General features: G+C 58.8%; 1 protein-coding gene across 1 annotated transcript in view; it reads right to left on the reverse strand.

Moving 5' to 3' along the window:
• TANGO6 (transport and golgi organization 6 homolog) overlaps window positions 1-25,886 on the reverse strand; it is a 31,684-nt gene extending 5,798 nt beyond the window's left edge. The window contains 15 exon segments of the mRNA XM_040571546.1: window positions 4,294-4,446; window positions 7,557-7,614; window positions 7,753-8,280; window positions 10,888-11,022; window positions 14,041-14,220; window positions 14,522-14,648; window positions 16,279-16,455; window positions 17,715-17,827; window positions 21,102-21,184; window positions 21,744-21,906; window positions 22,409-22,533; window positions 23,305-23,455; window positions 24,475-24,591; window positions 24,917-25,639; window positions 25,641-25,886. Of these exon segments, the coding sequence (XP_040427480.1) occupies window positions 4,294-4,446; window positions 7,557-7,614; window positions 7,753-8,280; window positions 10,888-11,022; window positions 14,041-14,220; window positions 14,522-14,648; window positions 16,279-16,455; window positions 17,715-17,827; window positions 21,102-21,184; window positions 21,744-21,906; window positions 22,409-22,533; window positions 23,305-23,455; window positions 24,475-24,591; window positions 24,917-25,639; window positions 25,641-25,886 (3,079 nt within the window).
• Between the last annotated feature and the right edge of the window lie 824 nt (window positions 25,887-26,710).

A 26,710-nucleotide genomic window follows, 5' to 3' on the forward strand; every position in this document is an offset into this window, starting at 1 on the left:
TTCCAGCACAGCCATGAGACAGATGCTCGGGCCCCCTCTGCGTCCTGCAGAACAGCTGGGTGCAACATCTGGAGCACAATGCAGCCAGATCCCTCACGGTGACCCCCTGCGCTGCTGGGGACAAGGCACCCGGGCATCTCCGCTCTGCCGAGAGGGTAAGATGCGTGTCATGCATCCCCGAGCAAAGGTCTTTGTCTGGGGCCGCTTGGTGCATCACATATTCCCTCAGTCTTCTGTTGGGCCTTTCAGATAGGTGACGTGCTACAAATAAACAATCCGAAGTGCGAAGGCCCAAATTCTCACATCATTCAGCGCCCAGAACCCACAGCCAATTAGTGCAGGCAGGCACCGGGGACGTGTGAGCCAGCTAATTAGAGGTGCGTGTGCGCAGGCGGTGACCTGCATGCACAATTACCCCGCGCACAAGGACACCCGGGTCCTGCACGACCAAAACGCCAGCCAGAAGTGCTCCCGATGTGGAGGCACCCTCCTGCAGAGGCAGATCCCGTACAGCACGGGCTGCCGGACAAAGGTTAACCTGGGGAGGTGTTCGTGTGGGGTGAGCAGGGGAAAAAAAAGCTCCAGGGATCTCACGGATCGCACTTGCAGCAAGTGAGACAAACGCCCCAGTGGAGAAGGGAGAACGGCTGCCTCGGCGCTTGGAGCACATTTAATGGGTTTGCAGCAAAAGTCCATAGGAACGATGCAAATTCCTCATGGACCCTGGGAGGGGGGAGAGCTTCGCCCTTCCCCAGCCGCAGTGGGGCTGGGGCTGCAGCACGATGCAGGGCAGGCACACACGGGCCCCCGCTGTGTCGGGTTTCAGAGCCCTGTGCGCTCCTGTCCTCGTCCCGGCGCTAAGCAGATCCCAACTTGTCCTCAGCTCTCTCCTGCCAGGTGCCAGAAACAAAAATGCTTCCTCATGGGGCTGAGAAGGACCCCGCCGGCGGCAGGGGACCGTGCACAGCACCCACGGCTCCTGCAGGGCTCCGGGAGGTGCATCCTCGGCTCTGCTCCAGGAGGAGGGCAGCAGGGCAGGGATCGTTTCCCCATCGCTGCCTTCACCGGCCCTGCCCGCGGCCAGGGGCTCAGGCCGGGAGTGGCGGCGCTGGAGGCACGTGCTGCTCAGGCAGCACCCAGCCCCACCAGGCTCCGAGGTGCCCTCACTGTGCAGAACGTGGTGAGGGCCCAGGTGGCAGACGGCGCCCAGGGAGCACCCGCTGCCACGGCTCCAGCACCCTGTCCAGCACCACTGAGCACTGCACCCAGCGGCATTGCCATCAGTGCTCTCTCACCTCCTGTACGCAAGGGACCGCTGCTAACAGCACTGAGTTGTGCAGTTCTCCCGATGGCCCCGCTCCCTGGAGCAACCGCTCGCGCACAGGCACGGCTCCGGCAGGCTGGAGGCAGGCAGGGGAGGGAGGCACGGCGGCCCCGGGGTGCAAGGCAGCAGCAGGAGAGCTCTGAATCACAAGGGTGCCGCTGTACAGAGCAAAGTGTTTCTGGAAGCACCAGATAAGTCCTTTGTCTGGAATACCGAAGCTTTGCAACAAAAACAACTCGGTGCAGTGTGTTCTATAAATACGCAGGCGCGCCAGGACACGCCGCAGTCGCTGCCCGCAGCAGAGGCTCCGCAGCGGGGAGGAGAGCCCCCACGGGGGCCGTGCCCACCCTCCTGCTGCCAGCACCCCCCAGCAGCACCCCCGGGAGCCCCACCACGTCCCGTGCCCGTGCTCGGGCCCGCCGGGAGGCTGCTCGGGGCTGGCCCAGCACCGCTGAGCCCTGGCACGAAGCTGGACCAAAGGGCACGGGGCCGTGTTTGGGATGGGCACGGCAGCGGCGCTCAGCGCCAGGGCTCAGCCCTGCCACGTGCAAACCCCGACCGTGCCCCTCGCCCGTCCCTCCCCTCGGGGCTCCACTCGTGGGCGACGCAGCCCTCCGCCCGCTCCTCCTCGCACCTCCGCTCAGCACCTGAAATCCTGGCGGAGAGCCTGCCCGGCCATCCCCGTACCTGCAAGCACAGCTCCCGCCCGCCTGGGAGGCGAGAGGAGGTGTCGTTAAAGGATAAAGCGCCTTTGAAGGAGCCAAACTACCGAGGAGCTGAATAAAACACTGACACACTGCAGCGCAATTATGTTATTATCTTTAAAGAAAGGGCCCTTTGCCAATTGCTGCTCATGCCTAGAGCCAAGAGACTTTTCCCGCAGCGAGGAGGGAGGACGGGGGAGCTGCTGCCAGGAGCGCAGCAGTGCAGGAGCTGCGATGGTCCTGGGGCAGGGCTCAGAGCAGGGCCGTCACCCGGGGGTCTGCGGGGACCCTGGAGGTGGCAGTGCAGTGGTGACCCCGCTCTGCAGCCGTGTGGCAGGCGGGGAGCTGCCAGGTGGCGAGGTGTGATTGCTGACAAATGCCCAGCACCTCAGAGGGTGCAGCATGTGAACCCCTCATCCCTGTCCCCGTCCCAGGGGCCAAGATGTGACCGAGGCAGCACCAACCCTACGGGATGCAGCACGAGGAGCTGCCCCTGCAGCCACAGGACCCGGGCAGCCCAAGCGGCCACGCTGCAGGGACCGTGGGGCAGGCCCACGATGCTGAGCTGCAGCTGCTGCGGTGCGGGGAGCAGTCACAGGGAGTGCTGGAGCCTTGGCCGAGAGCTCCTATAAGCAGCTCAGCGCTGCCACGTCACTCCTCTGCACGCAGGAGACGTGCACAGATGTTTCCCCATCTGGAACAGCTGCTGCCTTAACACAGAGTTAAGCTCAACGTGCCTCGAGTGCAGCCAGAGCCAGGAAGCATGGAGCCGGTCGCTGTCGCCCAGCCAGGCAGCACAGCACCACGTGCCCGGCTCCTGTTCCACCTCCGTGCCCCCAAGCCCACGCCGACCCCGCACAAGGCAGCGATTCCCCAGATGGGAGGATTTCTCTTCCCTTTTTATTTGAAGCAGGACTGCGGGGCATACAGTCACCATCCTGCCTGAACAAGCCGTGCTGCTGCTGTCCCAAGCAGCTGGGCTGTGCTGGGCGACGCAGCGCGCTGCATCCCGTGAGGATGGGGACCGAGGGTGATGCCCGAGCTGCCACCCCGGGGGAGCAGAGCAGGGGGCGGCTCAGGGTGCAGCACACAGCACTTTGTTGTGCTCCCTGTGTCTGCTGTGCCCAGGGAGAGAGGAGCCTTTTGCACAGCACGACTGTTACAAACAACAGGCTGTGGTTACCTGCGCGAAGGTCGCACCTTGCCACGGGGTTTCCAGGAAAGAGGGTGGCACAGAGCTGCCACTGGGCTGGCACTGGTGGGAACAATGCGAGGGCCAGGTGCCAAGCTGGGGGGCCTGGCTGCGGAACCAGGGCTCGTTATGCTCCTCTCAAGCCCGAGCGAGATCAGACACTGAATAGAGGGTGCACAGGCCAGGAGGACCGACTGCCACGTGCTGCCTGCTCCCCTTGGAGGGCCCAGCTCAGCCCCTTGGGATGGGGCTGCCGGCAGCCCCATGGCACCGGGGAGAGCGGCTTCCTCCTTCCCTTGGTGCCCTGGAAACACCAAACGCCTGCTCTCGTCAGCCTTGCCTCTACCAGGAGAAGCACGAGGCGTTTTAGGACATGTCCCAACAGCAGCTGCCGGAAAGGCCTCGTACAGCTTTCATCCCTCAGCCCTGCGTGTCCAGGCGCTTCCCGGCGTCCTCTGAACCCAGCGAGGGCTGCCGAGGGTGAGGGGGGCCGGCTGCGGGATCCGCGCCCCCGCTCCTGCCCCTGGGCTTCAGCTGGGAAGCTGCCGAGTGGCGGAGCAGGATCCCCGCTCCCGTGGGGCCAGTCCCCCCACGCAGGGCGAAGCCTGGAAGGCCCCAGGAACCGGCTCCCGTCTGCCCCGCAGGCAGGCGGATGGGGTTTTCCAGGGAATCGCGGGCCCTTGTGCAACACACTCGAGCCCCAGGCTTGGTTTTCCCGGCAGCATTTTCCGGCTCACCTCTTTGCCCCGGCACCGCTCACATCCCTGCGCCGCGGCGGTCCCCTCAGCCTCACCCTGCCCACGGGGGGCTTGGCCCCATCTGCTCACACCCCCATGATCCCGAGTGGGCACGGCAGGAACCCGCAGCCCGACAAAGCCCGGGCTTTCGCTGGCCTTTATCTCCAAAATGCCCCAATGCGACCCCGTGCCCAGGCACCTTTCCACCTCCAGCACACAAAAAGCCCCGGGGTTTCTGTCTCCAGGGGTGGCAGAGCACAGCAGAGCAGCAGCCCACAGCGCCCTGCACGGGCCTCGCAGTAACCCCAAGGGAGCAGAGAGTGGCTGCGGACTCACCCAGCGCCCGGGTCACACGCATCAGCACCTCGCCCAGCTTCATCCTGCTCACAGCAGCCGGGGTGTCCTCCGTGCCCTGTGTGGGGCTCCCGTAGCGGGCCAGCAGGGTGGGCAGGACCTGCTCTGGGTACTCGCTGGACAGCAGGGCAACGCCTGGAGGTAAGAGGGGAAAGAAAACACAGGTCAGGATCGGACACGAGGATGGCACATACATGGACAGCACTCTGCATCACCTCCCTAACCGAGGAGATGGGAAATGTTGGTGTTTTGCATCGTGACCCAACTCCGGCAGCAGCTTCGGGTCAGACACGGGCTCATGGGTCTCACCTATGCTCGGCGAGGGCTGTGCTGGACCGGGCAGCACCCGCTGGGCCCCGCTTTACAGCGAGCAGCGGCACGCACTGACAGCAGGTCCCAGCTCCACAGCCTGGCCAGCACCAGAGCTCCTCACTGGGCAGGAGGGAGAGGGGAAAACTCTGGGATTGCACTCTCAGAAAGGCAAGGACCCAAAATCCATTACAGGTGACACGGCGATGGCCAGGGAAGGGGGTTAAGCGTTCCGGCAGAGGCAGGAAGCCAAGTGGTGTCCGTGCCATTACAGCCGGTGTGACAACCAGCTCACTGGGGACACCACTCCCCGAAGGGCTGGCGGGAGCCACGCTAGGGCTGCTCGATCCCCCCGGGTGTCAAAACCAAACTGACAGGGCCATGGGGGGGGGAACTGGCATGCACTGACCCCAGCTGCCCCCTCCAGCTCCCTGACGCGCTTCTGGAAAGGCTGAGGACATCATGGCACGGGGGTTCGCTTGTCTTGAGGATGTAGTTGGGGAAATTACCCCCAAATTCTCCCGTTGTTTGCTCAATACTGCCGAGTTTCAGGCGGCAGATACACCCAGGCTGGAAATTAATTCTGCACAAACGAGTGTCGCTCCCTGCCTGCTCAGTCAAACACATCACGTAGCCCCTCCGCGCGACGCCAAACCGCCAAGGTACCTAGCGTGGTCTGGGGTTGGATGCCAATCTGAGAGAGAAATTATTTAACAGTTGGCAGCAGGTGTCCACTAATTACTGCTGGTTAATATTCATTGACCTGGTGTCTACATAACGAGCCAGACGTCACACGCTGGGAGACGCCGCCACGGCGAGCACTGGCCGGGTGCAGCTCCCGGGCAGCTCGCTGGCTCCAGCAGAGCGTGGGTGCCGCTTCTGGAGGCCGGCGGGGTCTCTGCTCGCACCTCCCCGGCAGGGCTCCGCCAGCACCAGGGCTCCCAGACCTGGGCGCGTTTCTGGCTGGGGCACCGGGGTGGCAAAAGGCAGCCGCTCTCCAGGGAAACGCAAGTGGCAGAGCGCTGCCCCGGCTGTGCCAAGCGCTGAGTCAGTGCAAGGGCTGCGAGAGGACGGATCCAGCTCTCCCCTGCCCTCCAGGAGCCTTCACCTCCAACCCAGTTCCCCAGTTATCGCTCAGCACCCGGTACGGGTTACCATCCACAAGCCCGGGCGCATCCACAGGGGCAGCGACCTCTCCCCTGGCATCACCCCGCACGCTCCCAGCGCTGCGGCTCCCATCTGCGCCGCTGCGGTGGCCACGTCCCAACAGCGGCACGAGGTGCTGGAGGGGAGCCCTGCCTGGCGGAGCTGGAGCCCCACAGAGTAGCCTCTCCTGCTGCCCTCGGGCTCCACGTGTGGCACAGCATGGCACGGCTCGGCACAGCACGGCACGGCTCGGCACGGCACGGCAGCCCGAGCAGCGCACACGGGTGACTCACCACCACAGGGAACTGCGTCAGGGTTAATCACAACTGTAGCAGGGCTGCGAAACACGGAGGCAGCTGCACGCTGTATATTAATCACTCGGGGAATATTTAAGCGTGCGTTTCTATTTCACCTGCAGGGCAAGGACAAACCCGTCCCACTCAAGACCGTACAGGCAGAGAGAGGGAAGCATATTGATAAGCTCATTTTCCAGCTGGGTATGAGTTACCTGCTCAAGTGCTGCACACAGGGCAGACACCGGGGACAGTGCTTCCCCGCCCTCTCCCCAGCTCCCTAAAACCACCAAGCCCCCGTGCACCGCCTGGCCACCAGCTCTGCGGGCCTCCAGGGGAACCCCAGTCCCCCCGAACAGCTTCCTCTCCCGTTTGGCAGCCCTAAAATAATTGCTTGCTCTGCAGGGGTCTCCCAAGGGCTCCAGTTACACTTTGGGCTGCTGGAACACCTTCCCTCGGAATTAACTCTGCTTTCTTGCATGCCCACAGGAGACAGCGATAGGCACGGGCAGTCCGTTGTGCAAGACGCCCGAGCCATGCCCAGATTCGGAGGCACCTGCATGCAAATCACCGCAGCCAGCCCGGTGCCACACGCACCGGGAAGGGGATGAGCTGAACGTGCTGGAGCAGGCGAAGTCCCACACATTTCCTGGGAAGGGGGCAAGCGGCAGCACTGGGAGCCCCAGCAGCAGGGGCGAACAGCCCGCCCGGGGGGGCAGAGCCCCTTCCCAATCCCCACCCGCCCAGTTTCACCAAAGTCACTGCTGGGAACCGACCAGTGAGCTAAAACGTCTTTAAAGATCTTTGGGTTGTTACCCTTGCAGCCCGGCTGTGGGGTAAATGAAGGTGGTTTTTGCTCCACTTTCCCATAGGACCACACACAGGGCTGTGCGGGAGCGGGGCTAAGGGGCTGGCTCGTAACACGGCCCTCGCCCAGCTGTGCTCACGCAGCCCCCGGGAGATCAGGGCTGGGGCACGGACCGATGCAGGGACGGTGACCAGCTCCTGGGTGTCACTGGCTGGGAGACGCCCCAAGCTGTGAACCCATGCAGGGCACCCTCGCCTCCGCACTGGGGATGCACACTTGCGGTCTGAGCGCATTAGCAGTTAAATCAGGCCGTAAATTAACTAATTACCCATTGAGTAAGCACAAGGAGAGCTTCAGCTTGACGAGGCCCAGGAGACAACGCTCACCACCCTGAGAAATGAGGAGCACAGCCCAGGCACTGGCTCAAGGCACAACCTGAGCTTCCCGAGCTCCAGCTGTCTGCTTCCAGGGACGCTCCAGCCCTGCTCTAAGGCCGTTGGGAATGCACCGTACGGGGGTGGCACTCCCTGAGCCCCCACACAGACCGTGAGCTGCGTGGCAGGCCAGTTAACAAGCAGGCACATCGCTGCTGACAGCGGGGCTCGGGGGCACGGTGCTCAGCAGGGCACAGCGGCACGGCACCCCGCAGGGCCCGGGACCACGCAGCCGTCGGGTCAGGCGCTGCTCACCTTGAATGGCAGAAAGGTACACAAAGGAGTCCTCGTGCTGCACGTTTTCTAGGAAAACCTGTAAGGATCAAGAGAGGGGTTCGTTACCAGCAGCCTCTGAGGACATGAGGGGCACTGCCAGCCGTCCTGCCCCATGGGTTTCATCCCCAGCTCCACGCTGTTGTCGCAGGGACGGTGACAGCGCAGGGTCCTGTACCTGGAGGATTTTTTCTTGCATCTGCAGTGCCTCCGGGTCCCTCTGCGATATCAGGCTGGAAAGAGCACGCACAGCAGCTGCCCGGACAGGGACCTGGGGGTCGTAGGCTGATAACAGCAGCTCCTGGAGCTGAGCTGGGGCCGGGCTCTCAGTGCTTGGGGTTGCAGCAGGACCCACGGCACCGGGCTCTTCATGCATGCTCTGCTCTTCACCCTCCTTGGGAGCCGAGGGGCGGCTGCAGCCACGGCCACGCTGCGTCGGTGCCCCACCAGCCCCGGGACTTTGGCAGGGGGCTGTGACGGGGGGGCCTGCGGGGCTCCCCCCTCCTGTCCTGCTCGGCCCAAGCTTTTTCCCCAGCACGGTCTCAGCAGCGGTGCCAACCGTCTGGGCAGAGAAGGCGCCGTGAGTGCAGATGGCGATGCGCAGGTCCGCGGCCAGCTCCTGGATGACGGGGTCGGGATGGGTGCGGGACACCTCCTCCAGCAAGGGCAGCAGGCGCTTCAGGACGGCGAAGTCACTCGACTTCAGCTGCGGGGAGGAGAGGAGCAGCGCTGGCGTGATCGCAGCGAGAGGCTTCCTCTGGCATGGGGCCGCTCCCTCGTGCCAGAAGCAGGAGAAATACTCTGGGATTAGAGCTGTTGTGAGGCAGGGGAACTGTATGGCACTGACGGCCAAAACACCACAAGCCCCTGCGGGGCAGGGGGAGCACAGAGCGGGCAGGAGCAGGACTGCAGGAACACCGAGGGCTGCCCCAGTGGTACCAGCTGCTGCAGGGCACCCTCCTGCCGAGCACCCCACAGTCAGGTCAGCAGAGCATCGCATCTCGGGGCACAAAACGAGGTAAGGGCCCGTCTGTGGTGCTCTGCCTTGGCTCGACATGCTTGCCAAGTGAAACGCCAGGTTAGCAGCCAACGTATCAATTGCAGCACTGCCCCTGAATAGGCTCATTGTGAAGAGCTCCAACAACGGGGAGACCTCATTTGGGAAATAAAAGGCTTTGTGCACTACAAAGGAACACGGGAGCTTTCTGGGTTGAGGACAGGCAGTGTGTCAGGGGAGCAGGTGGGAAAGGAGCAGACCAGGGCAGGCAGCCAGGGCTGCAGGAACGCCCAAGGGCACCTCCTCGTGCCCCGGAGCAGAGCCTCTGGCCTCGAGCACCCCAAACACCACGACTCTGGAGCCACAAGCACCTCACAAAGACAGAGGTGCATGGCCCTGATGCTAATCCCTATATTAAACCCAGTGCCGAGGTGTGGCAGCAGCAGGTGGGGATGGCAGCGGCACGGAGCTCGCTGCCCTGCCGGATCCCACGGGATCCCCGAAGGGAGCACCTCGCAGGGCAGCTGCACCCCGCGGCGGGGGCAGTTCCTGCCCTAACCTGGGTTTAGGATTTAATTGCTAGGTCCCAGGAGCAAAATCTGGGCAGCTAAGGCATGAAAAGCAACGCTTTCCCAGAGGTTTCAGGGGAGCATTTGGATGCTTATGTAAAACCCACTTGGCCATTCAAAACCAAGCAGCTTTGCAGCCCCTCCTGCTGCTTCCCGCACCAGCTGCCCCAGGCAGCCTTTTTCACTCAATCTGCGGGCCCGGTTCAGTTGCTTCCATTAACAAGGTGAGGAAGCAGGGGCTCGCCTGGGAGGGGGGGCCATTAACGCTGCTCTGGGCCCACCACGGCAGGGGCTGGGCTGCCAGGACCAGGCCCAGGACCTGAAGGTGCTCCAGGTCCCAGGCTGTGCATTTCTGCGCAGGGCCAGCAGAGCACGGGGTGCTGGGGCACTGCGGCACTGCAGTGGTGGGAACAGAGCCCAGCCGTGCCCAGCAGCCCCAGCCCCGGGCACAGCCCCACGCTGAGCACCCAATTCAGCCCCAGGCCTGCGCGTGAAAAGACACCGCCGAGGGCAAGCCCCAGCAATGCCCCAGCTGGCACCTGATGGGGGAGCTTTGCACCTCCTCTTCCTGCACATCAACTGCCACAATATGGTCATTAATTACACGAGAACTGGTCATTAATTACATGAGAACTGGCAGTTTCTGCTGTTTTAATTGAAGGACACTGCTTGTTATCTCCTCGTTTGTGAATATACCACACTTTTCTTTCTCTCTTTTTTTTTTAACTAAATGTCTCTCTTCCCAATGCTAGGAATTCGGCACATAAGACACAATAAATTATCTTTTCCCGTTAATGGCTGAATTTTCCTTTGGACATGAAGCAACTGACTGCTCGGTGATGTAACCAGAAGTGATTTCACAGCACTAGGACCCATTGTCACTCTCCAATGGCATTTAGCCGACACTGTGCAACTGAGCGAGCACTGCTGTTATAGAGGACCTTCAAGAATGGCACAGCCTCCGTGGAGAGGTTCAGCACGCTTTGGAGGTGGTATGAATGTATGGGGTGCAGGAGGTGGTATGTAAAGAGACTGCTGCTCCGTCATTGCCTTCTCAGAAGCAGATTTTGGATTATGAATAAATTAGCCAACACTCTGTGAGCTAGCAGAGCTTTTCTGTGCTGCCTTCTGCACTGAAGCACTTCTGCCTGAGGCAGCACCGTCTCCGTGAGCTGGTGGCACACGAAGATTTCAGGACCTCTGGGCTGCAGGACGTGGAGTCCGTCCAGCCCGGTGACAGCCGCCAGATCCCACAGCCAGCCCAGCAGCTGCGGGCACGCCTGCGGGGCACACAAAGAGGTTTCCACCTCGCCGCCTCCTCCTCCTCGCTGGGAGGGCGCAGCCTTCTGTGTCTGGCTGCTTTGTTATTGGGAACACATGGCATTGTCAAGAGAGCTTGATTAAAGGGACAAAGCAAACAGGAGGAAGTGGCTTGTGAATGCCAGCGGGAACCAGAGCAGCACACGCGTGTGCAGGCAGGCCGGCACTTCCCAAAGAGATAACTGGGACCAGAAAGTGCCGCCGCGGAGCCCGGCCCTCGCGTCAAGCGGGCTCTGGCGAGCACCTCGCGGGGAAGGCACCCTTGGCTGTGCTCCCAGGAACAATACAATAAGTGTACACCAACACACTGCGGCTGGGCGGCACACCCAGCCCCAGGAGCACCCGGACCCCCTGCGGGGACAGTACCGCCTCCCCCAGCCCCACAATGAAGCCCCCCAGCCCCGAGGCTCGCCCGGTGCCCGCTCACCTGCACGGCTCCGCCGAGCGCGGCGGCCACCAGCCCCATGGCCATGCTCAGCGTCTGCGCCTCCACCGCTGTGCCGCGGCCCCGCGCCAGGCTGACGCACGCCCGCTGGAGCGTGGCAGCCACGAACTCCTCCACCTGCCAGCGGATGGGAGAGTGGTTAGGAAAGAAGGAAGGAAGGAAGGAAGGAAGGAAGGAAGGAAGGAGATGCCCCGAGCAGCCCACCGAGAGCTGCCGTGGATCCCTTGGTCGTCGCAAGGACTGTCCCTGCAGCAGGGCCACGGCAATGCCAGCCCTGCTGGGGAGCCCTGGGGAGCTGGGGGGCAGCTGGGACCCTGGTGAAGCCCAGCTGTGAATGCACTGAGGGTGCAGGACAACGTGGTGGTGGAGGTGATGGAGCTCCTGAACCGCTGCCCGTCCCCGGGGCATTAGCAAGGAGAGGCTGATGTTCCTGGCAGCAAACCCCGCACCTTGCTGTCCAAGGCAGCAGAGGTACCGGGGAGCTGAGCTGCAGGGTGGGCAGTGGCCAAGCCTGGAGCTCCCCTTCTCTCCCTGGGCAGCCCTCCCATCTGAGGGAGAAAAGCAGTGTTTGTGAAACACAATACCTAAAATCCAAAGCTAACATCCGCTCCCCAAGCCACAGCAGGCAGAGCTGAACCAGGAAGGTGCTGACAGCCCGGCCCCTACGGCAGGGCTGTAGGAGCTCACGTGTTGCCCCGGCACCTCCGCCGCAGCCCTGGGACAAGCTGGTCGGGAAAGCAAGGTCATAGCACAGGCCAGCATGAGGAGATGTTGGGAAGCAAATGGGCTCAGAGGGAGCAAAGGGGGTGGTGGCAACCAGGGGGAAACACGAAGAGTCCCTACAAGATTGTGCTAGGGAAAGGTTTGGGCTTGAAAAATTACATTAGACAATAGCAGCAGAAGATGAAGACCAGGCAGCTCTGGGAAAGCATCGGCTCTGCCGACTGCCGTCATGGACCAAAGTCACCAACAGCACCAGGCACAGCAGCAAGACATGGAGCTGAGCAGGGATTATCACGGCTCAGATAATCTTCATCCTAACAAAATAACGCCTGCCTGCACCCCTCTGCGAGCCCCCCAGGCCAGCACAACGTCCTGACACCCGCAGGCACCAAGAGCATTTGGGCATTTCACAGCCAAACCCCTTTGCTGACGAGCTCTGCAAGACTCCCAGCGATTACCCCAATTTGCCAGCTCAGAGGGCTCCCCGAGTGCAGGAAGACAAAGCCAGGGATCAGACACCACGTGCTCCACTGGCAGCTGACACTCGACACAGGCCATTCGCTGCGTGTGCGTGTACCACGGTTTGTCATTTCCTCAGAATTTTTCTTCCAAGCCAGTAACGATCCCGCTTGGCTGGCTTTGGCCTGCTTGACACTTGGCACCAAGATCTTTGATCCCACAGGCTTCCTGTGTTTCTAATGGAGCTTGAAATTAATACTTCTTTCCCTCCACTCCTTTGTCTGCTCTCTGCACTGGTGAGCACTGCTCTGGGCCAGCTCACTGAGTGTGGCAGGAGCCGGGCACTCATTCATGGTGGGAAAGGAATGAATAGCAGTCATTGCCACTTAACATGCTTGTTGCAAAATAAGAGGAACCCTTTGGAATAGCTCCTCTTTTGGAAAACAAAGCGACAGGGCAACAAGGTCCTATTGCACCAGCTCCCCACGCTTCCAGCCTCCTGCCATCACTTAAGGCACCACAGGCAAGCGAGCAGACTGCTGCCAGCTTCATTAAATGCCCCCCAACTGCAGCAGAGAGCAGGGAGACTGGCTCCGAGGGGCTGCTGAGAGGGCACAGGTACTTCCTGGACTAGTAAGATCAGAAAAAAAAAAGTGATGTTAAACAGCAAGAATGCAGAGTACAAACAAGCGTCAGAGCAGTTCCTCTCACAAAACAGTGACAGGCAAACTGAATGTGTTGAAATTGCACTTGATGCAAAAACAGAAACATCACAACAACCAGTAGATCGTAGATACCAAAAATTAAACACTAATATCTACAAGGAATAAAAAGCTTGAAAGATAAAACTCTGAGTGATGTTTCTGTCTCACTCAGCAGGAGAGTGTACTGCAACACCAAGGAAATCAGGTGAATCTCATAAAACTCAACTGTGAGCAGGAAAATGTAGATAAAATATATCGTGCAACTGAGGAGGCCCACAGCTGCTGCTGCTCCTTGGCTCAGGCTTCACACAGACAGCTCCTGCTTGTTCCACCCCTGTTATACACACATACAAGCTGCAGAGTAGCTGCAGCAAGAACAAACCCCCTGGAGGAACTGTGTGCTGCAGAAAATGCTTAAAAAACACAGCTATGCAGATGCTTGTTTAAACCTGAGGGATCGCTCCTTGAAATATGACCCCTGGTGTTTACTTGTAGGCTGAAGTATAATGGCTTTTTTGTCTGCCTTTTTTTTTTTTCTTTGTGTTTCTTTTTACACCAGACATGCTAGACCCAAAAATTCAGCAAAATCCTTCCCCATTTCCCACTCCTGACTTTTTGACCTGGGCAGCAGAGCCAGACCCGCTGGTGACAATTGGTGTCACTGCGCTGCCACTGCAGAGCACAGGACAAGAGATGCCACTGTCCCAAAGAGAAAAATAAGAAAACCTGTGCAAGAAGCGACCTGCTTTGCTTCAGCAAGTCACAGGTAACCAGCATAACCAGGTCACTGAGTTAAAAAGAAGAGGATGGGGAAGTTAAACATGCAAAGCAGCTGGTGAACACAGCACTGCCCTCAGTGTGCAACAAAGACGGCCAGGTGCAGGACAGGAATTCCCTTCAGTGCTGCTGCAGCGTGTGCTCAGGGGGCACAGAGGCAGCACATTTTAACAATCCTGCTTGGTACCAGGTTCAACAAGCCCTTGAAATTACAGTGTTTAATAAATTTTGCAGATGCACATTCATGAAGACATCTATAAGTGCATGAACACAGTTATGCCAGCCCTGTTGATATTGCACAGGACGGTGCCTTTTTCAGACACTCACAACTGACTTAACAAGCTGCTTTTCCTGAGGATGTTCTGGCTTTCTCCAGCTGTTTCTTAGTAATTGTGTACCTGGAGCCCAGTGGCACAGAGCATTGTGCCATGCACCCCAGCTGCTGCTCCCCATGGGCTTTGCCGTGACCCACCTGAGCAATGTCTGTGAACACGGTGTCCGAGACACTCTCACACAGCGTGGCCACCAGCTGCAGGACCAGAAGCTTCCTCCTCTGCCTGGCGTGGTGCTGCTCCAGTTCCAGGAGACTCCCTCCAGCTGCGGCACTGGGGCTCACCTCTGCCTCGTCTTCTGCAGCCACGTGCGTCAGCGCCTGCCGGAAAGGAAGCACAGGGAGGCACCGGTTGGGCACAGCAAACCAGTTCCAGGGTCACCACAGCCACCATGCTATTAATGCTGCAGGAGCCACCTCCTTCCCCATGGGCCGACAGTCCTGTGTGCAGCACATCCACACCGCCCGCACCTCCCCTCCGCCTGCCCAGCACGCAGCGGTGTGCTCCACCGTGCCGTGCCCGCTGCTCCCAGAAACACAACTGCAGCTCTGTTCCCTTTGCCAGCTGCCGCACAGCCTGCCCCAAGGAAACCATCCCCACGGTGTGCTCCAGAGACCTCACCTTCAGGCAGCGGATGAAGAAGTCTCCAGCCAGGCCACTCTTCTGGCAGTGAGACAGCAGCTCCACTAAGCTCTCCACGTAGCACTGCTCCAAGGAAACCTTCTGGTAAAGGGCCTCATCTTCATCACTGAAATAAGTCACCCTGTCACCACCACAAACACACCCAGAGCCTCTCCGGGGCTGGCTCTGAACAGCCCTGCAGCAAGGTGAAATCCTGCTGCTGCCTCCTGCTAAAAACCCTCGTCCCCAGCACTGCCCCGAGCCCCTGGCTCCTGGCCCGGCGGCACCCAGCAGCTCTGCAGCTCCTGCTGCCTCCCCCTGCAAGGGGAAATATTCAGCATGCACTGCGCAGCGTCTTGGTGCAGGAAAAGAGGAACACGGCAGTCTGCAGGAACTAGGGGCACTTCTGAAGGGTTTTCTAGTTCAAGATGTGGTTTGCTTGGACACTGCAATTAAGATTTCAGTTCTTGTGAAAGCCAGCAACAGTGCAAGCTGAGTCTGTCATGTCACCAGTCACAGGAGGTGGAGAGAACAAGTCCTGCAGACACCACCCCAAGGGGCACCCAGAGGGTCCCATCACCCTTGGCACCCTCTCCCCAGGCAGAGCTCAGGGTTTCAGGGTTCTGCAGGGGTGCGGACTCCTGGCTCCCAGCACCAGCCTGCACAGCACAGCCAGAACGCGGGAGCCTGGAGGCAGCTGAGCCAAGCTATTGCTCAGTTAATTTGGTCTACATGATCAAGCACTCAGCTTATTAATTAACCTGCATTCATTTAAGAAATAACTAACAGAAACCATCAGCACAAAACACACGTTCAGTCCACCCATCCTATCCTAGCACTAGCTAATTCATGCAGCAGTCATAACCATAAAAGCAGGGCAGACAGAGGCAGAGGCATGGCCATTAAGGAATAATTTTAAATTACATTCAGATTAACCAGTGCAAACCCCAGGGCAGACCTTCTTCTAATTCAGGTCAGAAATAGATTGAAATGAAACCAGAACGAGGGTATTTGTACAGGGTTTTGTTACACTGGGAAGGAAATGGGTGCCCGCAGCTCCCGACGCACCCATGCAGAGAACACTGCTGGGCAGGAGCCGAGCTCTCTGCCTGCTGGACAGTGCTGGCCTGTGCTCGTAACGTGCCAAATAACGTAGCTGCCTCTCTTTAAATCAAATGCCTCGCTGCTGAACAGTGCTAGGTTGCACGGCTGGAGTCTAATGGCTGTAGTTTATTTCCCACAGGGCCACGCACTGCCTCTACTTGCAGAGGCCATCTGCAAGAGCAGGAGGGGGGTTCAGTGCCTGGCTCAGGTACTTTGGCACCACCAAGTCCTTGCTGCAACGGTGCCACCTGTGCCCAAGGGATTCCACCCGCTCCATGCAGTCGCAGTCGGCCAAGAGACAGACCCTGGATGGGGTGGAAGCTGCACTCGGGGAGCACTGGGACTGGCGGTGCGTGTCCTGTCCCCAGACACCCCAGAGGCCACTCCTGGGACACAGGAAGACACGCAGGGCATGCACGCTAATGCTCACAGCGTGCTGGTTTTCAGGGCTGAAAGCCATTGCTCTGCACTACAGATGGGGAGCCCAGAGGCAGCGTGGAGGCACCGCTGTCCCAGCTCAGCGCACACAACTCAGCCACCCAGCTGCCTGGGGGACAAGACAGGCAGGGGCAGCATCTCCAGCTAACCACGAAGGGCCCCAGGCACTGAGCGATGTCTGGGGGCTGACCCCGCAGTGCTCCAGCAGCTCTCACCTGATGGGCTCCTCCACCACAACCACGGCGCCTCCCTCGCTGCCCACGCGGAAGCAGCACCGCGGGTGGAGGCGGCGCACGCTGCCCTCCAGCCCCGCACAGCTCTCCAGCACGGACAGTGACGTCTCCCTCTCTGACTTCTCCAGGAACCACAGCAGGACCTCCTCGCACGGGGAGCTGGCAGGAGAGAGAGAGAGAGAGACATCAACAGTGACCTTGCTCTGCCCGCTGGAGCGCTCTGCGCAGTGCCGCAGTGTGACAGCACGGCCCAGGGAGAGGGGAAAGGCACGGATGCTCTGCAGTGACCACGGACACGCCGTGGGATGCTCTGGGCTGAGAGCTCCAGCTAGCTGAAGGCATTTGTGTCAGGTCAGGAGCTGAGCAGAACAGCCTGTCCTTCTAGCGTTCACAGATGGAAGGAGCTGGGTCCTTCAAGATTGCAGCCCAGCGAGGAAGGGAGCGCTCTGCGTGAACAGCGTGTTTGTGCAAGGACAGCCACTTGCACGCAGCCACAGTACACAGTGCCTGACGCTTCGTGCCGATCTGACAAAGCACAGAGCTGCCAGCCGTGCCAAGAAAGATGAAGGAGACGGGGAGCACTGTAAGGTGGCATGGAAACCCTTGCCAAGGAACAATGCAGGTTAATGAGATCGAGCAGCGGTGCTGTGCCAGGGGTCTGGGAACCTGAACACTTCCAGGCAGCTGTGGTTTTTGTTACCCCTGCCAAATTCCTGTGTCAAGAGAGAAGCTAGCAGTGACTGTGCTCACTCAGCAGCAGTGTTAACTTGGCGTGTTCTAAGAACGTGCCCCAGCACTCGCTACTCCTTGAAGTGATTCACCAAGTCGTTAATAATAGCACAGACCTTTTAGGGGAAACCTCTAGTACCCACGTGCCAGTAACACCCAGGCATTAGTATAAACCCACCAGGAACGTATGTACTAGGCTGGCCCAAACTCAGGGCAGCGCAGGGAAAGCCCGGGAGGAGACGGGCAGAGGACAGTCACACCTGGTCACCACTGTCGCTGCCACCATGACTGATGCGCATAATGCTCACCATTGTGTCAGTCGTGGGGGAGCTGGGCACAGTGCAAGAAACGGCTGCTGGGAGGCAGGTCGTGCACACACCAGAAAAATGATCCCGGATAGGAAAAAGATGATCTTTTACTTCAAAGAGTCAGAGCTCCAGCTGCTGCTTTTTACCATTTCTAATCCTCCTGACACAAACCAAGGCGAGAACTGCTTCTGTGTACACAGGTCAGGCAGTAAGGTCACGTACCTGGCCTATGCCTGTGGTTACTGCCTACTTTTAATGAGCTCTTCAGGGTACGAAAATTGGTCTTGACTTCTCTACGTGTCCGTGTAGAGCATGTGCTTTGGAGCCAGGCAGCACAGAGAAACAAAACCCCAGAAGAAGCTGTGCACAGTCCTTCCTTACCGTAAGTATGACACATTCTGCTTGGCGAAGGAATAGAGGCAGAAAACCACTCCCAGGACTGACTGCAGGGATCCCAGCAGCAGGCTGGAGCTGTCATTTCCAACCACGTACACCTACAGAGAGAGAAGGGCACACGGAGAAGTCAAACACCTGCATGGAGCAGAGGGAAGGCCGAGGGAGGACAGAAGGTACGTGCACGCAGGACAGCTGCCACCAGAGAGGACGGCAGAGCATTTACAGCCTCTGCTCCTTTCAGCCTGGAGCCTGATCTCCCCAATTATGCCACGTTCTGTATTAAAAGCAGCCTTCAGCACCACCTTTCTCCCAGTATTTGCTTAACCACAGCAGGGCTCCAAGCTACAGGAACACTGCAGATAGCTACTTGGGAAGTCTACTGCTTAGGGGTAAGGTCTGAAGATACAGAGAGATGCATTAGGCATCTCTGAATTAGCAAATCTTTATGGAAATTGCATTCAAAGCCAAATCCTAAATACGCAGATCAGTCCCTAGCAAGGCAGCAGGGCTGATGTGTGCTGAGCTGACCAGGCTTTGAGGAGGCTGCAGAACCATGCTCCTGTCCTCTGCCTCAAGCAGCACCTTCCCAAAGCACTGGCAATACCCTCCTCAGAGCCAGCACCCTCTACCCACTCAAGCTGCTGTTACCAGAGCACTGTAATCAAGCCCTGCCACTGCCCACGGAGCACAGAAGTGCTCACAGAAGTCTTATGACATCGGGCTTCCTTTTCAATCCTTTTAAAGAAATTGCCCAAATCTAAAAGCCAGGTAAGACACTTACAGTGAAAGCCATAATGGGAAAGTTTGGTTTAGAAAACTGATAAATATGATAAAAAACTAAAACTGATAAAAAGCTTTGTCTGGCTGGACTCAGGGTTTTTTTGTTCAGGTCCTTTTTTTTTTTTTCCAGAGTCTATCTCCCTCCATAGCTTTTAGCTTAAAGAAAAGGGGAAAAAACAGACAAGTTCTCCAAGGGACTTCTAGCTGTGTAGGCTGGTGAACGACCTGCCCAGAAGATGTTGTCCCTTCAAACTGGGATGCTCCCCACACCTCCGATCTGCACATGTGGCAAGCAAGTCCCTGCTCCAAGGGCTACAAGTGCCCTCGGGACAGAGCAAAGGAGCTTTTGCCTGCCAGAGGCAGGGTGACAGCCAGGTATGAGCCCTAGGAAGGAGATCTTGACAGTGTCTTGGCCTGCTGTATTGATGCAAACCGATGTTTTGCTTGCTCTAATCCCCGTGGAGCCGTTCTTCCTAACCAGAACCTTTTCTACACAAAGCCTCCCTGATGAAGCCCCAAGGATGGTTTCGCACTCAGCATCAAATGACACTTGCTAGGCAAGAAAACCCCACAAATGGCAGGCTGGAGTCTCCGTCGCTAATCTGGCTGCTGTCAGGCCTGGAGCACTGTGCCATTAGGGAGGGACCCGCCCCAAACTCCAGCAGTATTCTCATTGTGAACAGCAGCCACAGAGCAGCCCTCCAGACTGGTCTCTGCCTGCCAGCTAGTTGCAACAGATCATTAGTACGCAAAATACTACAACAATCACAGCATTTAAGAGCTTAGGCTGCCTAGGGGCATGCCAGGAAGCCAGTCACCAGCTTCTGGAAGTTGAATTCCTGGGCTTGAGATGTCCTTCTTGGCTGGGATGCAACAGACGGCTCAGCTGCTATCAGGCAGGAGTGAAGCCTGCAGCGTGGTACTGGTGATACTGGCGGGAACAGTGGAAAAACGAGGCATGAGGAAAGGTTTCAGACGAGGGGCCCCACACAACAACCCTGTTCCCTCACAGGGAGCACAAGCACGGACCCCACCTCTCTCTCCAGTGCCAGAGCCAAGACCTGCACTGCTAAGCACCCCGCTGCAAAGGAGGAGTCCTTCTACAAGAACAGGGGCATTTTCCAGTGGGGAACAGACTGACTCCACGGAGGTGGAAAGGCTCCCTACCGACATCACTAGGACAAAAATCCTTGCTGGAAGGATCTCCAGACTCTAAACCTGCACTGTCCTGCCCACAGGACATGTCCTCTAACACAGAAGGTGGGTTATTCATACAGCCAGGCTGCAGCCTTTCTCCAAGCAGAACTGGGTTTCTGTCCATTTTGCTGAGCCCTCTCCATGCCCCAGAACCCAACTAGGGTCTGAATGCCAGGCGGGAAAGGTGCCGAGCTCTTGCAGCCCCTCCTGCCTCACAGTGCTGAGGTCCGACCAGCGCCTCCAGGCTGTGTCCTGTCCCGTGAGCAGCTCCTGGGGGCAGATCAGCAACTGCCGGACACCCAGCACCAGCTGCTGAGGGATTACCCACCCACAGGTTTTAAAATTAACATCACGCACACGGAAAACCACGTGTCACAAGGTTAAGCTCAGAAAGGTCCCCGCAAAACAGGCTACTCGTTTTTCTTTACCTAACCTCATCATTTTAGCTCGTCCAAGGGGACTGGATGCACCGTAATTCCTTCAGCCATGTACTGCAGGAGCTGTATGAAAACTCCCAGCTCCAGCTGCTTCTCTTCAGACTCGGGCTCAGGCTGCCCTCTGCAGACCTCGGGAGGCATGAAGGTACTTCTGAGCAGCAGCAGAGGGCAGCAGGCTCTCCCTCCCACAGGTAACATTAGCCGTATGATCCATGTTTCACAGCAAGGAAACTGAGGCACAGAGGCACTAAGAGCAGAGTGAACCAGCGACAGCCTGGGAGGAGAACTCGGGCATCCTCTGAAGACTCAGCACTTACAGAACTCCCCGTGGTTGTTGCTTCCCCCTGACCAGCTGCATGCCTCTGACGGAGGCTGACAGGAGAGAAATGCCATTTTTGACAGGGACCGATCACCCAAAGCGACGTGTGCCAGGCCACCAGCACCTCCTGTGTGCCACCTCTGCCTGTTCTAATGTTACCTGATCTACAACCACAGCCCGGGTCCTGATCCTGCAGGAAGCAGTGAAAGCTAGCAATGCTCAGAAATTCTTGCTGCAGCTCAAGGAGGAAGAGAATGTGACAGCACCATGGGGAATCCTGGCCTCCAGCCCACTGTTCCGACTCTCTCCTTACTTTCATCGACACACCAGCAAGGCATGGGGAAAAACAACCAGCAAGAGCTCACTGCCACTCTGTAGAACATTTTCAGGTGAGAATGCTTGAAAGGGTTAAGGCAGTGCCTCTGGTATCCATGAAGGAGCTGCACTCCCTCCTGTGCAGTACTTCTTTCAAGGTTACTCAGTGCAATTCTAGGCCTTGCTTCAGCACCATGATTGCCTGAGACACCGCTTTTACCGTGGTGTAAAACACACACACGCTGAACTGCTGAGGAAGTCTCAAACCAGCTCTTTCCCAGAGCAGTGTTCTCACCTCCTCACACACCACAACAGACACTCTACCTTGAACACATCTTCCACGCAGCTGCTGAGCTCTGCCTCCGTCACCAGCACTGTCCCTGCTGACAAATCTTCCGCTGCTATCTCTGAAAACAAAGAGGAGAAATATCAGCACCTCCACATGCCAAGGAGGCTTCAGCAAAATGGCAACCCTTCACGCCCAGCACCAAAAAGCCCATGGAGAGTCCTCTGGCTTTCCCTACACAAGGGCAGCATGGGAACCACTGAGCCCTTGTTAGCTGTGGAAAACATCACTGAAGTGGTGTAACCTCTGCAAGGCTACAAGCAAATCAAAGCAGACCACAAGTTTCTGAGGGATTGTTCCCTGGGGAGCTGCTTGGTCAGTGTGGGGAACTGATGGCTCCCATCCAGGAGCCCAGCACAAGACTGTCAGACTGGGAGAGGTACCCAGAGGGGACGGCAGAAGCCCCACTACTTGACTCTAACGCTAATTTCCCTTACTGCTAGTAAACGTGGTGCACATCGCCACACAGACATATCCACAACCAGCAGCTTTGGGCTGGCACCCTCAGCAGCCAAGTCACCAACATGGGAAAATTCTGATGGAAAGACAAAGACCACTGGAAAGAGGAATCAGACCCTTCCTCACTCCAGGGCTCGACACGGTGCCTCGCCAGCCGTTACCTGCTGCATCCGAGCAGCGGAGAAGCGGTGCCAGCAGAGGCTGGAGCAGGTATTTCTCTGCCAGCTGAGGGTGCTCTTTCGCCATGGTGAGCAGTGTTGTGGTGGCCACTCTCTGGAACTGGCGTGCTGTCAGCTTGTCCTGGATGTGCAGTAAGCCCAGAATCTGGAAGGAAAACTCCATGATATCAGAACAAAGCTTAGCAAATGACTCCTTGCAGCCAAAAGCGGAGGAGCCTCTGTGGTGCTGCTTTACTGGACACTGGGCACAACACCCCACGCGGAGGAGCAGCTCTCCATCTCATGCATGTGGTAAGGCAGGAGGTGTTTCTGGGCGCTGTGAGCCTGCACCATGCCCGCAGCTGAAGGCTGGAAGCCAGAGCCCCCCAGCACAAAGCTCCTTAAAGCGAGTGACCTCATGTGACCAGGGAGCATTGCTCAGCATTTCAATAAAATATAGAAAATTCAAGAGCGTGGTGGAGGCACGTCCCACTGACAGAGCCGCAGGAAAACATCTCCACGCTGGGGCAGCCTGCCTCAAGAGCAAGGCAACGTGCAAGTGGTATCGACAGTAGACACTTGCCAAGCTGGGAACCTGAGAGTGCTCCCACTTTTGCATTTGCAGGCAGAGCCAGCATGCCACAGGGAGGACGGAGGGAAGCACCCACCTGAGGGCACACACGTCTGTAGTAGTCCTCGAGGGAAAGGCACTGCTGAGGACAGGAAGCCAGGATCTTTGCAACCGCATCACATTTTCTCCAGTCCACAGCTGCTGCTTCAGCATCAGTGCCACCTGCTCCATGCACAGAAAGAGGAGATCAGCTCAGCCTGACAGAAAACAGCAGGGCCATTTTTGGCTGAACTCATTGTTTCTGGCAAAAAAAAATGGATTTTTAGCTTTTATTAATCTCCTTAAACCAATCATCTTTCAGAAAACACCTGAGGGAAAGGGAAAAATATTATCCAAGGCCTTTGACACTGGAAAACAATGTCTATAAATAGGTGTGCAAGCCAGAAAGGGAGGGAAGCTATGCTTGGATGGTGTCTTCAGGTTGCACTGGCCGGAAGAGACTTTGGTGCTGTGGGATTCAGCTTTTAAAGAGCAATGCTTAATGCTTAACCTAACTGGCAGGAAACAGAGCAGGGGACCTGGCTGCCAAGGCCCAGCATAAGACTGCTCCCACTCCACTGCAGCTGCCAACGGCCTAACACTGAGCACTGCTGCACCAAAACCCAACCAGCACAAGGGGCCGTAATACTAAAAGTTGGCTGGAGTTACCCCCTGCTCTCATCCCTAAATATGGATGGCATACCCCAAGCTAAAGGCATTTGCAAAGGCATTCATGTTTCAAGAGTTCAGCAGCCTTGCCATACTCAGAAGCAAAACCTGCGTGAGTGTTACAGAAGTCGGTTTAGCCTAACAAAAGCGTTCCCCATTTCAGTGCTCTACTGGTGCTATCTTTTCTGGGCTTCCCACGGGATGAAACGTCTCAGACACATCATCACAGTCTCTTTTAATCTGCAACCCTGGAAACCACCAGCAGCGCCCAAGCACCCTACTCACCACCAGTTCCCTCCATGATGCCCCGAACCACAGCCTGAACCCCGCTGGGTCTCATCAGCCTTTCTGAGAGCAGCTGGCCACAAAGGCGCCGCAGCCATGCTGGAGCCCGTACAAGCGCTGGCTTTGTTTCTTCCCCAGGAGAGGGATGACTCTGAAAGGAAACAAAGGAGCAGGCTAAGTAGGGTATTCTCCCCAGTGCACGCTCCGGGCAAACCCTCGCTAACAGGCCTGCGCCCTGCCCTGGAGGACTCAAGACCAGATAGGAGCAGAGGACACAGAAACGTTTTAAATCACTTCATCCAGTGGCACAAAGCAAATTAGGGTTTAATGAGAGAGTAACCTTCCCGGGAACATCCTCTCATGCAGAGCTTCCCTCCTTTAATTAAAGTCTCCCAGGGTCAGGCAGCAGCTCTGACTGTCTCATTACCAAAATGGGGCAAGGGGGGGCTCAGGGGACAAGTCAGGCTTAATGCATGTAAGGGGACAGCAGTGGTGACTCCTGCTACACTGGACACTGTGCTGTGCTGGGGCAGCAGCACCAGGAGCCCATGGGCTCAAGCAGAGAACTGCGCAGGGAGAGGTACAAACAGCAACACTGTTCAGAGGCTGCAAATCTACAAATTGAGCAGTTTGAATGTGCATGCTTACTAGGACACGTGGAGCAAGGCTGGCAATGCCGTGCTGCAGCAGGACATCAGCTCGGCTCATCTGACTGAGAGACCCTAGCTTTTGGGTGAGCCACAGCACGTACTGAGGGTGCTCACCCCCGTGAGCTCCTCACACAGCGCCTCTGCAGCACTTGCACACAGGATGGCAGCTTCTGCCTGCCCAGGAATTGCCTTCGGTCCCAGCCAGAGGCTAGAGCACGGCACAGAGCTGCACCCGAGCCAGCAGCCCCGGGCTGCCCCGGCTGCGATCCAGCAGCTGCCTCTGCAGACAGCACGTATTTCCCATTTCCTTCTCCCCACCACCATGAGGCAGCCTTTGAAAAGGCCACAAACAGCAGCCGGTGCTGAGGCAGCAGCACGTCACCCTGCAGGCTGAGTGGTGACCCTCCATGACATGCAAACAGGCAGCCCAGGGTACAGAAGGTGCTTTGCTGGGCCATCATATTCCTGCTGGGATGCAGGATCCGCGGCTGCCCTATGATGGTTCCGCTGCAGCCAGTACCTGCTTGGGGCCACCCTGCAGGATGAGCAGCTCCCGCACTGCCAGGGGCTGGTAGACACGGTCCAGGATGTGCTGCAGGGCCTCCCGGCTCTGCGCTCGCTCCAATTCTGAAAGGCCCTGGAAAAACAAGCCCTGAGGTGGTGAGGGCAGCCCGGCCGTGGGTGCTGCACCTGCACAGATGCTGGCACCCAGCTCCCTGTGGCATGGTGCTGCCGGCGGTGTGGTGCCGGTGCCCCTCGAGCTCTCCCTCCCAGGCTGTACTTGAAGTGGTGCTTTAACCTCTTCTTTTACACTCAGACTGACATGGCTCAGCAGCAGCCACCAAAGAGGGAGGCTGTGCTGAACGGGGGCTCTCAGGGCATCCCCTGCACCGGCCACCCCGCGAAGCAGCACCAAAGCATCGGGACACGCGTGGGGGAGCGGGAGGCTCGGGCCCACCGACCTCGTTGTCGGCGGCGGGGCCGTGTCCCAGCAGGCAGAGCCCGGCGAGGAGGATGCCGAGGTGGTGCGCGAGCAGCGGGCCGCCCAGCGCGGGGTGCCGGCACAGCTCCACCAGGGCGCCGGTGGCGGCACGGAGCCGGGCCCCGCGGGTCACCCCCGGGGGCAGCGGCGGAGGCAGGGGTGGCCCGGGGCGCTGCCCCACGCCCGGCGGCAGGTAGGGCGTCAGCCCCAGCCCCACGGCGGCCCGCAGCGCCCGCCGCACCGCCCGGCCCTGCGCGGCGCTCAGCGTGTCGGCGGCGGGCGGCGGCGGGGCACCGGGCACGGCCGCGGGGGCGGCGGGGAGGGCGGCCAACGCCAGCAGCCGCTCCTTGAGGCACAGCAGCAGCGCCAGCACCGCGCAGGCGGCGGCCCAGCCCGGTTCGCCTTCGCCCTCCGCCCCGGCCGCTAGCGCCGGTGCCCGGGCCAGCACGGCGGAACGGAGGCCGCGCAGCGCCGCCCAGCCCGGCTCCCCTCGCAGCCGCTCGTCCAGCGCCGTCGCGTTACTGAGCACCGTCTCCAGCCGCAGGGCGCCCTCCGGGCCGGTCCCGGCCGCGCCGCCCCGCTCACCGGGCCCCGCGGGCTGCCGCAGCAGCAGCTCCAGCGCCTCCACCACCTGCCCCGGGTCCGGCTCCCCGCCGCCCGCCATCTTGGGGCCGCCGTGACGGGGAGGGGAGGGGCCCGCGGCTCTCCGCCGCCATCTTGGGGAGGTCGGGAGAAGGGGAGGGGCGCGGCCGCCCGCCGCCATCTTGGGGGGATCGTGGAGGGAGGGCAGACCCGCCCGCCGCTATCCTGGGCAGGTCGGGGCGCCATGGCGGGCCCGGCCCGGTGGGGCGCTGCCGGGGCTCGGTGTGGCTGCCGTGAGGTGCCGGGAGCACCGGGCGCCGCGGCGGGGCAGGTGGTTGAGGAAACCTGACGCCCCTGTGCCGCCACATCCCTGCAGCCGGCTGGGGGCAGCCCCGGGGTGGCTGGGGCTCAGCCTCGTCCACACACGGAGCACAGGCTCCGGCTGCAGCCGGCAGCTTCTGGAGAGAAACCACTCATTTTATCTTTTTATTTATCATTTTATTTTATGTGAAAGAAGACAAACACAGAGCCGTGTTGTAATCCCCGTGTGGGAGAGGCGTGCAGGATGGAGCTAGCCCTGCTCCCAGCTTTGCAGCCAGGTGCTGCCTTGTAGTAAACACGTTACGTGTATGTTACAAAGCACACACATCAGCACCTCGCCTTTCCAGGACTGAAACCAGGGTGGTTGCAACTCCTGTACCTGCCTCTTAGGTTGCTGCATGTTTAAAAGCATGCAGGCACTGTGGGGCATGTTATTCCTCTGCTTTGTGCTTCCTTTAAAGGGCAGGGCTTCTCTAGGGAAAACAGAGTAATTACAGGGTTAGGCAAACATTAGCGATAACAGCCTCGCCTCCGCTGCTGGGCCCGCGTGGGTCAGAGCGTTACGCTAGGCACACAGGGTGCAGCCACCATGATAAGGCACTTTAGTGCAAGCCCAGTTTTCACTCAGCCTGCTGCTCCTCCTTTCCCCAGGGCCCCAGTCCAAACAGACCAGGCAGTAAGGTAAAACCTTGCCGTGCTATTAGCTGCCAGCCATACCTCTTATCAGCCCCTGTGCTGAGAAAACACGTGCTCTGTTATGGATCCCTCCCTTCCCAAGTAAGATTGTTATAAAGAGCAGGGGCTTCACAAAGCACTTGCTTTCTGCACTTTGGAGGCAGCAGCAGCCGTAGCCATAACAAGAAGTCACAGC

Source organism: Cygnus olor, chromosome 12, assembly GCF_009769625.2.
Source record: "Cygnus olor isolate bCygOlo1 chromosome 12, bCygOlo1.pri.v2, whole genome shotgun sequence".
Classification (NCBI taxonomy): Eukaryota; Metazoa; Chordata; class Aves; order Anseriformes; family Anatidae; genus Cygnus; species Cygnus olor.